This window comes from Xyrauchen texanus, chromosome 24 (genome assembly GCF_025860055.1).
Source record: "Xyrauchen texanus isolate HMW12.3.18 chromosome 24, RBS_HiC_50CHRs, whole genome shotgun sequence".
NCBI lineage: Eukaryota > Metazoa > Chordata > Actinopteri > Cypriniformes > Catostomidae > Xyrauchen > Xyrauchen texanus.
In genome coordinates, this window is record NC_068299.1 from 34,149,796 (window position 1) to 34,165,046 (window position 15,251).

Genomic DNA, 15,251 nt, shown 5'->3' on the forward strand with positions numbered 1-15,251 from the left:
AATCAATAAAACCTTGAAATCAAGATTACGGAGCATTGGTAAAAGGGTGAGATGTTTATCATAAATTACTGCTTTACATCTAAAGCAAGTTCACCATTTGAAACCAACTTGATGAAAAAACAACTGTGAAGTGTTTATTTCAAATTGAACGATTAGCCGTTGCCTCAAATCAAACTAAAACACCATGAAAAGATGGAAAAGGTTAACTTTTGACCGAAAACATTTGGTTTAGTTAATTATACATTCCTTACATTAGTAAGAACATTTTCTCTGGGAGAGAAAGACTACAAATTTTAATGCATATAACTGTTAAAACTTAATTAGGACAATCTTATCATTGTGGCTTGTTGTGCATGACACCGCGGAGACTCACAGCATGTGGAGGCTCATGCTACTCACCACGCACAAATTAACTTAATTTTTGCTTTTGACTAAGGCAGGAGACATCCTAAGCTTTCTATTAAGGTATAATGTCAGGTTATGTGACTGTTGGACCAAAAGTGTCAAGAAATTTAACATTTCCATACGTGTCCCCCTTTGCCCATTTTCATCCTATACTTTGTTTAAAAAAACTAAAATAACATTAATTCAAGATAATTTTACTTTTTAATTATGTTTTGGAATTCTTGAAAAAGTATATATATAGTTTAGTTTAAATTTTTTGTTCAAAATGTTTTATGTTTTTGCCAACGATGAAAGACTCACACGGTCATGAGACATGAACAGCACAGTGAAACACAAGAACGTGTTAAGACGGTTTCAGGTGATAAATTGGAATAAAACGTGTGCTGGTATTTGATACATTTCACAATCACTGAGTAAATATTTCCTTTAACTTCCTCTTCAAATTCACTACACACGTAACCATGACATACTCATTATTTTAGGCTGTCATAAGATCGGAGCAATCATTAGCTACCTTAATCATGGACTCTGTCACAAGGGGGAACATGTTAATGACAATGCCTGCAGTCAGTCTAGAGATATTTGCCATTTGTTTAAATCAGGTTTCGCTGCCTGTCTGAACAACCCCAATTTCCCCACAAGAACAAGATTGTGGTATAATAGTCTCCACTCATTTATTGATACAGAAAACAGCTGTAATTTTGAGCAATGATTTATTTCCCTGTACAATCCATATAGATGTTCTGAAAAAGTACCAAAATATATATTCCTAAATACGTTGCATATAAAACTCAATGAATCAGATGGATGCTTCCAGACCACGGACAATGGGAAAAAACAAAAAAGAAAATGTCCTTTTGCACAGAGGACCTTCAATATCCAACTGCAGTTTACTCGACGATTGCTAAAAACTAAAGATATTGATCCCAATGTCAGCCTTCAACCCCTGTAGGAAGTGGCTCTTAAGATTCAAAGAAGCTTTTTTTTTTATTACAGACGAAATTATCAAATGACACAAACACATTAAGTTGTCCTTTATAAACCTGAAACAATGGAGAAAGGAATGTGTAATGTTTCATCTTCGAGAGCTTTTCAACAGGATTAGATCCTTATACATCCGATGGCTTGGTGAGAGAAAATAGACCACTATCTAATAGAAAAAACAAAAACAAAACACAAACCTATTTGATTACCTACTGGTGTCCAGAGGAAAAAGGTCACAAGTACAATGATCCACTACTTAAAAAAAAAAAAAAAAAAAAAAATGCTATTTACATAAACAAGGGTATAACTGACTAGACATAAGTACACAGACTCATGAGGCATTACATTTGCAAGCATACTGCGGTGTTCATTTCATTGTCAACAAGCAAACGACATTTATGGGCCTGCTGAAAAAAATACAACTACATCGAAGAACAGAATGGCTGCTTAAAAGCTCTAGATGTATCTTTGAATTGTTTAAAACTAAAAACGCTCTTTCTCAAGGAGCTATCCTTAAAATTTTCCCATGTGGTCTGAATTAAAAAAGAAAGTGTCCTCAAAATACTCAGCACATTCAACGACAGCCAATCTATTCAGTTTTGGCTTTTTTGCTGTCGCTGCTGTTCTCCTCCACAACTGTTTCGCCTGCCTTTCGCTTCTTTGTGCCCCTGGCCAAATCGCTCCCAAGGTGTGGAGATAAGGTGATAATTATACAGGTCATGTTGTCACATCCTGTGCCATCCCCTGATGTGTCTGGTGCCAAGCAGTGGTCCAGCAGCTACACAGAACAAATTAAACACTTCAGTTCACTGACTTTTTTTTTTGGCTTTATTTGTCAGACCAAAACAAATCCCAGTACTTACTTCCTCAGTAATGGCAGACAAGGGTCTGTTTTCAGCACTGTCCGTTTTGAGTCTCTCATTTACAAAGTCCACCACTTCCTGACTGCTCATTACATTCCTTTAAACAGACAAATTACAAATGAGAAAGCATCTTTGATGGCAGAAACACAAAATCACCGAGATCGAAATCTGAATTGAAATCTTGTGAATCGTAAAATCTGCATCAATACCCAGCCCTAATGAAAACGTAAAGCTGTAACCCCTGTAATGCAGAGTTTTAAACGATTCTTTTATAAAATTACAAACTTCACATTTCTGCCTTTAAACCCTCTAAAAATTGGCCACATTCACTTCCATTGTAAGCGCCTCACTGTAACTGCGATTTCTGCTTTCGAAATGATTTTCTATGGTAATCAACTTTATGCCACAAATGCTGTCGATTGAGCTCAAATTGTATTGAAACTGAGAATATTTGTTTAAAAGTGTGATTTTATTTTTTTCTAAATCAGAGGAACCATAATTTCAACAAAGCCATTGTAGCTAGGGGTGTAAATTGGACGTTTCATCACAATATGAAATGATATAGATTCTCTTGGCCTGCAAACCGATATTTGCCAATACTTCAAAGTCTGCCATGATACAATTTCGATTTTATTCGATTCAGGGCCCTGCGATCGATATTCCGATACTATGTGCCTATTTACACAATCAATTAAAATGTTTTGCCCTCAAATGCAACCAAAATATAATTTTAATATTTTATTGAGCTCTCTGAAAAGTGCAAATTTAGTATCCACATTGGGACATCCACAACAAAATAAGGAACTTCTGATGTTGAGAAAAATTATACAGATAATAATATAAAAAAATAACATCACAAACAATTTATCATTACTCGTTTGATGACAGCTAATTTTGAATTTGAATTTCAAATTCAAAGTATTTGCATACCATGACTTGTTTCCAACCATCGGTGCCATCCACGGGTTTTCTTGGCTACAACTTCCACAGTTGTAATGAAAGATTCTGTTACAGTTAACTGGGATAAATGTTAGTTAGTAAGGGTCTTGATGTGTAAAGTTTTATAACTGATGCTGGAGCTGAGAACGTTTAACTTTCCCTAGTTAATGCGGTTCATTATGTCGGCATTGTCAAGATATTTCACATGGTTGAACTTCTCCATGGTACTTTAAAATAGCAAATTCTCATGTAATATTCAAATATTGCCCAACGCATGCCCAACAACATCGATGGAAGCCAGAATTAATCTCACGTGAGCTGCTCTACGTTTGAGAGCTCGCATTTTATGGAGCACCTGGTTGAAGTGCTCGCACTGATCCAGTCGCCTTTCGCATGAAGCTCGGTTAGCAGAGCACAATTTGGCATCAAAGACCCCGCGCACATCCATGTCTTACATGAAAAGCATATTTAGCACTCAAAGAGAAATGTAATAAGGTTGCTTCATTGTCTGAAGGAAATGTGTACAGACATGGCTGACTTGAGTATTAAAATAAAGGTGCATCGTAAAATATGTCTATATCAATATTTACATGTTGTATCGATAACATTGGATCGTTTTTGGATCGATGAATCACTACACCCCTAATTGTGGCTAAGTTGCTTCAAAGACATTTAAACATTTTCATTAAAATGCTCCAATATAGTACAGTAAATGGAAACAAACAACATTATTTTAACTAAAACAATTTAGAACATCACATATGCCACATGTAGACTTCTGTAAACATTTCTGTGTGATGATGCAAACAAGTAGTCGAATCACAGTTTTGCACGGATTCATTAAAATAGTTTAAACTGATTCACAGAAATCACAACTGTAGCAACTCAACACCATTTTTGCTACTAGTACAGATCAGAGACACTGTCTTAATGTTTTTATATTTGCAAATGGCAAGATAAGTTTCAGTTCTTTTAGTTGAGTTACAATTCCTACATATTTTTGTGTGGCTTACCAGATGCCATCACAGGCAATAACCATAAACTCATGGTCTTCATTTAGTGTCAGCACTTTAACATCAGGTAAAGCAGAAATCATCTGTTCCTCTGGGGGAAGTGCCTTGTTTCTTTTATAAAAGTGATCGCCTAAAAATAAAATCCCAACAATTCAGTGCAGATGCAGAAAATAAACAAAGCACATTCTAAAAAAATAAATGATTAGTAATGAGTTTTATAACTACCGATAGCTCTGGAGAGGTTCAGGCCTCCGTTGACGCGCCCATCCATCGTAACCTTCCCCCCAGCATTCTTTATTCTGGCCAGCTCCAGCTCGTCCTCCGGTTTGTGGTCATAGGACATGTCAACCGCCTTCCCCTTCTCAGACACCACACACCTGGAATCTCCAGCATTGGCCACGATGAGCTGCTTCCCCCGGATGAGAGCAACCACAGCTGTGGTCCCGCTGTCTGAACCTGGCTGCAAAACAAACGTGCAGAGAGAACTCACATCTTAGCATTAAGGGAGCAAAGCATGCGATCTAGGGATGGGCAGCATAACAAAGCAAAATTGCTTTAAATTCAGCAGTGAAATTTAGCACAATACAAATTAAAAGTATTTCATCTCATTTGATTGTTTTCTCCATTTATTTGGAACTTGATGGATGCAACCAAAAGGTTAAATGAAATGTCAAGGCTGGCTGATGTTGTCTTATAATTTCAATGCCTAATAATTAAGAGCAAAGGTTCACTGTGAGTTTTAGCTGGTGCTATTATGCCAACACTACTTAAAACACTAGTGTGGCTGACATTTCACCATGTCAGGATAAAAGAAAATAGTCTGATCCATTGGGATATGGTTCATTTCCAAAATAAGCCCTGCATTTCCCACATTAGGCCACATCTTTGACTATGTGATGCGACACAAACGCACCTCTTCTTTTCCATCCATGCCAGGTAGGCACATTTCCTCCTCTTCATCAGTGTCTTCTTCCTCCCCCTCTTCTGTGTCATCCTCTTCATCATTCTCACTGCTGTTTTCACCATCCTCTTCCTCACTGCAGTCCTGTTGGCCATGACAAAATAAAGAAGTTAAATGTAAAAGTACAGCTTTTACAGTTTCACGTAGTTTTGAGAGGATGGCAGAATGACTATATTTCAATACTGGTATTGCTTGTATATCTGACTCTTCTCAGGTGACACAGTGACCTGTGCTATTATAAGGACTAGAGGTACACATATATATCGGTTTTACTGATTAATCTGTGACATCAGTTGCTTTTTGGAACTTATTGGCAAAAATCTATGCCTATATTTTTTTTTTATTCCTTTGTGATTGTCTTTGCTGGAGTTTTCAGTAAAAACATAACTTATTATTTAACATGTTTAATATTTGTATGTATAGTGTCTAATGATTCATTGGCGATGTACACTTTAGTTTCTCTTGCCAATTAAGTTTGATATGAATCTAATCCACATAATCATATTATTTAAACAAGTTCACTGAAAGACAGAAGATTTTGCTCAAATTGTAATTACATGACCACTGATTTTACAGCATATATACATATACTTGTATCAAAGATTAATACCTGTACAAATGTGTAAATAAATGATGACTAACCAATTTCTTGCAGATAAATAAATTTGATGATTTATTCATTGTTTGTTATAATGTATCATGCAACATGATTAAATCACAGAAAACATATATATATATATATATATATATATATATATATATATATTTTTTTATTGATTCGCAGCCCAATATACACAAAATCCATCATCAGGTAAATATACAGGCTATAAAAAGTTTACATTTTATATACTTTAATACATAGCATTGCAATCATCATTTCAAAATAAAACTTCCTGGCAAGTCTTGAGGTTGTTTAAAGTTAAAGTTTCGCGTTATGCACCAAATCTTCATTTTTTTCTGGTTATTATTGGGATTTTGGTTGAAGAATGGGTTGATCACCAGACTAGATCATGCAGCCTTAAGGCCCAGGGGACCCCAGGGCAGTCAAGGGCCCCCTGGGCCACCACCACCAAACCAATTTTTTTTTTATATTTTAGTTTTTTTTACAAAACAGCTTTGTGAAAATGCCCCCTCCTCCATCTGTCATTGGTCAAACAAAGTGATGGTCCCACCCCCAACTCACGCCATTGGTCTAAGTGGGTCGCTCAAAACAGAGCAAATTTCACAGAGCCACAAAGACACAATACTTACAGTTTGAGAAAATGTACCTATGGCTTATTATAGTTGTCTCTGCACATTAAGCTTGGATAGGAGAAAGAGAAAAAGTTACATCCTTCAGTAAATAATGTCACTTACTTAATTTTTTTCCCCTAGAGTCTGACACACATATAAAAGTAAACTATCTATTCATTTGAGGAATTTTGTATTAGTCAAATTACAATTTCTTTGCAGTTTTCTGTCCGTTTATGTGGTATTAACAACTCTGGAAAAATCCCTGTAAAGGGATCAATGGAAAGGAGGCGAGAACCGGCTTGACAATATAAATAATAGTTTAATTGGTAAACTTAAAACAAGGACACAAAACACACACATGACGGACAAGTCCGTAAACTATCTCTCTCTCCCGCACGATCCTCTGCAGTCGACCTTCATCCCTCGGAGGCTTAATTAGCCTAATACGGGACCGGGTGTGTAGGATCACGACCCGGCCCCGCCCTCCGCCCTGCCACAATCCCCCTCATGGCCACTGATATATAAAGTAGAACTGGATTGCACATGACATCATATCATTGAAGCCATTGCGCTGCCATATTGCTATTCCCAAACATTCCAAAGTCCCTATTGACTTAATAGGAAATCCTCTCATTTCAGTGAGTAAACAGTCATTCAATCAGTGATTTTATATCTGAAATCTGCATGTTCATCCCTACAATGCAAACGTCCTACACATGTAATTATTTAAATGTAGGGAATTTTTCCTGTTTCTTGAAAGCCCGAGAGATTAATCTATATCTACACCGATCAACCCGTCTTGCACCAACAATCATACCATGGTCCAATTCTCTGAGATCAAATTTTTCCCCATTCTGATGGATGTGAACATTAACTGAAGCTCCTGACCCATATCTGCATGATTTTATGCACTGCACTTCTGCCACAAGATTGGCAGACAGGCTGGTTTGAGTATTTCTGCAAGCGCTGATCTCCTGGGATTTTATGCACAACAGTCTCTAGAATTTACTCCGAATGGTGCCAAAAAAAAAAACAGTGAGCGACAGTTCACAGAAATGTCTTGTTGATGAGAGGTCAACAGAGAATGGCCAGACTGGTTCAAACTGATGAAGTCTACGGTAAGAATAGCATCTCTGAATGCTATTCTGAGATACGGGTTGGCACAATTTTGGCAGTACGAGGGGGACCTACACAATATTAGGCAGGTGGTTTTAATGTTGTGGATGATCTGTGTATACCAAACAGTATCCACCACTAACAAACTTCATTGGTGAACAGATCAGCTGAATCTAAATAAGTTCACTGAAACTAAGACATTTTCAGACTTATTTTGAACATCAAAATGTTTGTTCAGAGTTGCTTGTTTTATGTTTTCATCAAAAAGTGTCTATTTGAGGGGGCCTGGGTAGCTCAGCAAGTAAAGACTCTGACTACCACACCTGGAGTCACAAGTTAAAATCCAGAATATGTGGAGTGCCTCCAGTCAGGCTTCCTAGGCAACCAATTGGCCCAGTTGCTAGGGTGGGTAGAGTCGTATTGGGTTAACCTCATCGGGGTCGCTAAAATGTGGTTCTTGCTCTCGGTGGGGCGCGTGGGGAATGGATGCCACAGAGAATATGCCCATGAAGCCTCCACACACGCTAGATCTTTGCGGTAACACTCGATAAGATGCGCAGATTGCCAGTCTCAGATGCGGAGGCAACTGAGATTCGTCCTCCACCACCTGGATTGAAGCGAGTCACTACTCCACCATGAGGATGTAGTGAAATCGGGACATTTGGGACTTCCAAATTGGGGAGAATTTTTTTTTTTTTTCCCCTCACAGTCATTTGATTAAGATCGTGCATGCAGAGGGCACGCAGAGAGGGAGACAGTCAAAGCAAAGTTAGTTAAAATTAAACCGATATGCCAGGGTTAAATGGCAAATGAACACGTTCTTTTGACATGTATCCATGTATGACTACAGAGAGCACTTCAATATGAAAACAGGCAAATACCAGGCATTTAAGGCAACTTCGAAATCCTGGTCTGACTTCTGTAAAGTCCCTTTCAGGGGTAAGGACATATTGTCACCATAAACAAGCAGATATTACAGCTTTCCCTTTACATTACAACTTGTAGACAGTTTTGCAGCTTCCTTTGGTGATCGTTGTGCTGCACTGATAGACTAAACACCGGGGCAGGTGAACACAAACATCGTGAATCGCATACATCTCCATTGCAACAAATATTATCCATAATGAACAAATAAAAAATTAAACATGACTGTCACTAGAGGACAAAATGCATCTGTAGCATCCACAGGCCAGAGATGGTGAAACGGAGGTGTTTTCACCCTCAGTTATTGAGCTCTATGGCAGTTTTGGCATATAAAGATGCCACACCTCCTGTGGGCAGTTTACCGTTGCGTCAGCAATCCAGTTCTATATACATTTCTGCTCACGTTGAGTAAAAACAAACTGAACAGTGGTTGGTCACTTTACATATCAGTCAGACAGCCCTTTCTGGTAAAAGTGTCCAGTTCTTGGTCTAAATAAGGTGAAATTATTTGGACCAGACTTTTAAGCTGATCATCAAAAGTATGGTTACATTAGACTTTTTCAAGAGATAATTTTTAAAGAGATAATTTTTACTTTCAGTTTAAAAACTTATTAATCATATTGGGGGTGCACTACTCAAATGCACAATAGTGCTAAGAGCAGCAATTAGTCACTCACTAGTTCACCTCTATATGGCCATTACACCATCCCAGCCCTGGTTAGCCCAAATGTTTTAATTTCTAAATTCCTCCCCTCACCTCTCCATCGCTACCCTCCTCCTCTTCATCTTCTCCCTCCTCGGACTCATCACTGTCCTCAAAAAACTTGGATTTGGTACTTCCAGGAACAGGGGCTTCAGAAGAGGAGCAGGAAGGTCCAGCATCCCCAGTAGAGCCTTTAGAAGCAGAGCCACTTCCACCACTGGAGGCTGCTGCTCTTCTGCAGGACCTCATCTTCAAACCCTCAGTCACACCTCCAGCACCTCCTGCCTTCTCATTGCTGTCTGCAGAAGCCCCACATTCAGTCTCACCATTGATTCCAGTCTCTGTGTGAGACTTCTCCCCATCCTCAGAGTCTTTAGAGGCACCCTGACATGGCTTTTTGGCATTTTTGTTCAGTTTCTGTCCGTAGCGGATGAGCAGCTCCTCTATTGTCATGGTGGCCTCTTCATGCAGTAGAGCTGCTTCTTCATTATCAACTGACAAGACAGATAAGTAATGTTAATTGATTATATTGAATAAGAACACAAGGCATATGGAGTACTTTCATGGTGCTTAACAGCAGTGATCACTTTGTGCATTTATTTTCCATGTAATGATAGTTCAAAGATGGTTTAAAATGTCTTTGTGTTCCACAAAAAAAAGATAACATACAGTGTGGAACAAAATGAGGGTGAGTACACAATTTTCATCATTGGTTGAACTATTCCTTAAAATTTTGATAGGCAAAAATCCTAAATATAACCACGAGTTGAAGCTGAATTGAGAATGTATTTGCAACCAACATGACTTCATACTAACCATCATCTTCATCCGCTACTTTCTCAGTTTCTTCCAGAGGACGTCCAGCGATCTGAACCAGCTCCTTGATGACTTCTTGTGTGGTGATTCGGCCATCTATAGCCAGGAATGCATCCTCCAGAGCCTGAGAGGAAGCACCCAGCACAAACACAATGATGAAGCTAATGATGATACAAAATACTCAAACCAGACCATGGAAATCCACAAACAGGGAATAACTGCCATTGAAGAAAGCACAATTTACAGACAACATAAAACAGTGGTTCTTGATAGCTGTCCTGGGGATCCACATCAGAGAACATTATGGATTTTTTCCTTAATTATACACAACTGATAAAACTCCAAGTAAAAGTTACTTAAGTCAATAAATGAGTATGATTTGCTCTTCATTTATTGCATTAGGGCTTCCTGTCTTTGGCAGGAAGTGAAAAAAAATAAACAACTGCGAGAGGTGAAGTAAGGTTTACCTTTTGCAGCTTGCCATCCTTATATGTGTTCTGCTCTTTAATAATGTCTGGCAAGTATTTGGAGCAATACAAAGCAACCTCTTCACCTAGTAAAAACACAGTAACAAAGATTCCAACTAAACATGATTATCAAATTAATAATCTATCCATGTATATTTGCCTTTTTTTTTTTAAATAAGGCAATTTTCATTCTTTTTTTTGGTATACATTTTTCCTGAGATTATTTTTGTGCCAAACTGTCATGATTTAGTTAATGAATATGACCATTTCCAGCCTCTCTCTGTCCCAGAAATAAACAGGCTATTTTTGCCCATATGCCTTAAAGCTGTGGTCACACTAGACTTTGAGCATGCAAAATTACTTTGGACATGTGATGTCATGCTCGTAGGCTTCTAGATTTTGTAAATGATAAAATAAAAATTACTAGTATGCTTTTCAAAATGATAAAATACCCCAACTCACTTTTCTGCAACAATAAGATGCAGTGTCATAATACGAATTCGTCAGAGTACACCAAAACTTAAACTTTTGTGTGTAGCGGAATGCGAAATTTCTTCTCATGAGTATGCTTTTCTGGTCTTTTGCACTTGTTACATTGTGACAGTATCACAAATCAATCTGCACTGAAATGTGCCCCATGAACTTTTTGGATTAAAACTGGTCATACAGCCATTATTCAATCCAGGCAAAATAAGAATTCTCTCATCATTTACTCACTTTCATGCCATCCAAGATGTGTATGACTTTCATGCAGAAGACAAATTATGATTTTTAGAAGAATATTCTTTAGGCCTATACAATGCAAGTGAATTGGTGCCAAAATAAAAGTAATCCATCCGATTCTAGTGGTTAAATTCATATCTCCAGAAGCCTTCAGAAGTTAGATCAAGATTGGGCTGTGGCATGACCATAACAGCACTGGCGGCAAAGTTACTATTGATGCATATCTATACTCCTTTAATCCCATGTCTTTAACTAAATCAACAACCCAACCAAAACTGGTGCATTTACTTTCCCCATGTTCCAACTAGAACCCAATACCTTTTTTGTAGGGTGAGTTTCAATTTGCCCAATACATCCCAATTAACTGCTGTCTTCTTAATTGTAGAGGCATTTCACCCATTTCAACTTGAAGAGCTGACACTGGAGATGTTAAATATGCTCCATAGCATATTCTTAAAGCTTGAGACTGAATTCTGTCCCGTTTCATTTATTTAGGATTACTTGCTGCCATATACAATACAACCATAATCCAGTAAAACTTGGGTAAAACATAACATAGATCTCTTATTCCTTCTTGATATGATAAACAATGTATCTTCTATTGGAACTATACATTTTTATATTCAAATAAAATTATATTTTTCTATAACAAGAGACACTTTAGCAGATTTCTTACAGATGCTGTAAGCATTTTACATGTTGGTGTAGTAGGGAATAAGGTGGCAAACAGAAAGTGTGTTGCAGAACTTAAATATTAAAGAAAGAAAATATTCTTTAGGCCTATACAACGCAAGTGAATTGGTGTCAAATTTTTCAGCAAAATCTGCATAAAAGTAATCTATCAGATTCCAGTGGTTAAATCCATATCTTCAGAAGTGAAATCAGATTTTTCACATTATTCATGCATACCACACCCTTCTGGGCAGGAGAAGAATTAAGCAAAAAAGGACTTGGAAAGAAATAAAATGCTCTTTTTTTTTTTTTTTTTTATATTTCATTATCTTCCCTATGGTCCACTGATATGAGAGTAATTATTGCTGTTTTTTTTTTTCCATCAAAACATAATTTTGTAATATGTGATAATTTTCCACCTTGTCTCTGACCATCTTTCTGAAAAGCTTGATTTTTGCCTCAGCTCCTCCTTTAAACATTAATGTAAATGCATTCTGTTATGATTGGCTAATGGCGTGTAGCCCGTCAAATTCAGCCATTTTTTAAACTCAATCAGAACAGAATAAATAATAAATAGTAATGAATGAAACAGTATGCTCACGTTTTTGATCGGGTCCAGTAGAGTTTTTAACTGCCCCGTATCCTTCAGTGACAATTCCTTGACAAAGACTCATTTTATGACTGCTTCACAAGATGCACATATCCAGTTTATCATCCTGCACTGAGGTGCACATCACCGCAAACAAATAAAAACGGTTATAGACATCCATCTAGTGTGTGTTTACATACACCAACAATTAAAAATAGCGCTGATAGGTGAAAGAACAGTTTGTTGATCAGTTTAAGCAACAAAACAACAGGAGACACAGCAGCTGATGAAACACATCCCTTCAGAGTTGAAACCTGAAACAGAGTATTTTAAAAGCCTGACAGAGAGCTGACAACAGACAAAGATGTCTGTTTAGTGCATATTTGAATACAAAAATAATTCAAAATAGTCCAAATGGGTCCCTTTTCGTTTTCAGGAGTAGTTAAGCCAAAGACAGTAGGTCTCTGTTTGTTTACGAGCCAAGTGAGCACCTGTGGGCAGGGCCATGGGTGCGATGATTTTCAAATAGATATTGATGTTGTTGCTGTAGAGGCCTTCTTGAATGAATACCAAGTTGGAAGTAGAGAATGGGGTGTTTTAGCAGCTTGGTTTCAATAAATGCTTTTATTGTATTGGGATTAAGTTTTGAGTTCTGGAATTTACAGTATGTTTTTAATAGTAGAATGACCTCTTATGTCAAAATATCACATTTTATTCCTCATCACATTACCCCTTTACAAATTGATCTGTTTATCACCCATACCCATAATTTCACTTCTGAAATATGGATTTAAAACAATGGAGTCGTATGGATTACATTTATGATGCTTTTATGTGCTTTTTGGAGCATCAAAATGTTGGCACCCATTCACTTGCATTGTATGGACCTACAGAGCTGAAATATTCTTCTAAAAATCTGTGTGTTCTGCAGAAGTCATTCGTTCACATCTGGGATGGCATGAGGATGAGTAAATCATGAGAATTTTCATTTTAGGGTGAACCATCCCTTTAAGGACCAGGCACACTTCGAGTTCAGGATTAGATATGGTCAACTGCGTTGCCTTTCAACGTAAACTATTTTGACCGAGAGTGAATACGAATACGTTCGACTCATGCATGGCTGGTCAAGTGTTCAAATGCATCTGTCTGATGTTGAAAGTTGTGGAAGTTCATAAGCCATTTTACCATTAATTGGGTTTTGTCAGCAGAGAGGAAGTTTTGAGTTCTGAAGCATGTTATACGTTTTCAAATTAGCTCAAAAGATCATGAAAAAAATGCATTCCTCAAAGATATGAGCCATTTCAAATGCTTTGTTCATGTTGTGGATTGCAAGCTTCTTTTCAGCTTACCCCCATGGCCATCATAAACGGCAAACATAGCAGTCTCATTATCCAACTCCGAGATGCAATTGTGGGCGTCCTAGGAAACAAAAGGCAGGATAAATAGAGGTCGAAGCGCGAGTCACACTAACTGGCGCCAAAAACCCACACGTCACATTTTCACTTCTGTCTCAAGACATAACACAGGCTACAAAACTAGTAAATACACAGCTCTAAGGGTCTTTTAAAGGGATCCATTCCGCTTAAATTAATTACACCTGGTAATGGCCGTTCCCTCGTTTTATTTGCACCTTAAACACAATAAGCAAACCGCCCAGCGAGCAGCAGCGCAGTGTGAAAGTGAATGTTTTACCTCCATTGACACTCTCCAGCCCTGCATGGCCGCGAAGCCATAGCTCATGTTTTTATTCCCGCCGTCGGCCGTGCTCTTCTCCGTGTTGGGTTGCGACAAGTAAGCCCCCATGATACAATACAAAGAGGTTAAGTGAAAGAAAAGCACGTATGAATATGAAAATCCTTCCGAATCCGACTCGCTGAGTTTGAATACAGGTGGTGTTTCTGGGCAATGCAGGCAACTCTCACATCTCAGTGTGTGGTGACCCGTAGATGAGAGTCGCCAGGGAGTTACCCGGTACTTTTAGCCTTATGGTGCCGCTGCTAACACTGGAGATGCTGCTGGAGTTTCTAAATCAACAATCACGGATGAAAGAAGAGTTCGAGGGAGTCTTTCAAAATCTGGACCGAACTCACAAGAACCGTGAACAAGTATTACTCTCTTTCAAAACACAGAAAAGCCCCTAACACGTATGGGCCAACATAATCAACAGTCCAGCTGCAGCAAACCCATTTCACAGCGGGGGGACTTCAGACACGGAACGGAAGTGTGCGCGGGACGAGGCTTCTTCTTGTTCTTCTTGCTGTTTTACGGCGGTTCGCAACCCCATTGGCACATTTCCGCCACCTATCTTCCTTTGGACCATCGACACTCTATTTACAAATAAACTACCTACGTACCCTATATAGCTTTCCTAACATGGTCGGGCTGCAGCTTCAGCTAGCGCTGCGTGTTCCCCTCTTATATTCGATTGACTAGCCCAGAACTTTCCAGATATTTCATCACTAAAGATATTTAAGTTTTTTCTATTTGTGGATTTAACTAATTATTTAATGTACACTGTTCTCCCGTTCCGCTGAACTCTTCTATTAAACTCTTTCCACTCTATATTTCCTACCCTGAACAATTACATGCTCCACAGACTCACTGACTCCACACTTCACAAAACCCTGCTGGATGTTTACTAAGTATAATGTATTGTTCAGCCCTGTATGACCCACCCTTAGTCTTGTTATTATATATTCTTATATTTATTATAAACAGGACATGTATATTATTCTGCAGTAATGACAAAAAATCCTGAAGAATCTCTACTATCCTGTCTTGTATCTGATTGCGTCTGATAGAGTCTGAGCATATGTTTACACGTTGAGCTCTAACTTCACTGT

General features: G+C 38.1%; 1 protein-coding gene across 1 annotated transcript; it reads right to left on the reverse strand.

Moving 5' to 3' along the window:
• Positions 1 to 1,072: 1,072 nt before the first annotated feature.
• On the reverse strand, positions 1,073 to 14,790 carry LOC127617859 (protein phosphatase 1G-like). The gene is made up of 10 exons (XM_052089972.1): positions 14,101 to 14,790; positions 13,758 to 13,827; positions 10,425 to 10,510; positions 9,958 to 10,081; positions 9,196 to 9,635; positions 5,118 to 5,249; positions 4,430 to 4,664; positions 4,205 to 4,334; positions 2,253 to 2,349; positions 1,073 to 2,167 (listed from the first exon to the last, which is right to left on the reverse strand). Exons 1-10 carry the CDS (start codon positions 14,209 to 14,211, stop codon positions 1,979 to 1,981), a joined length of 1,614 nt encoding a protein of 537 aa, XP_051945932.1. The 5' UTR covers positions 14,212 to 14,790; the 3' UTR covers positions 1,073 to 1,978.
• Between the last annotated feature and the right edge of the window lie 461 nt (positions 14,791 to 15,251).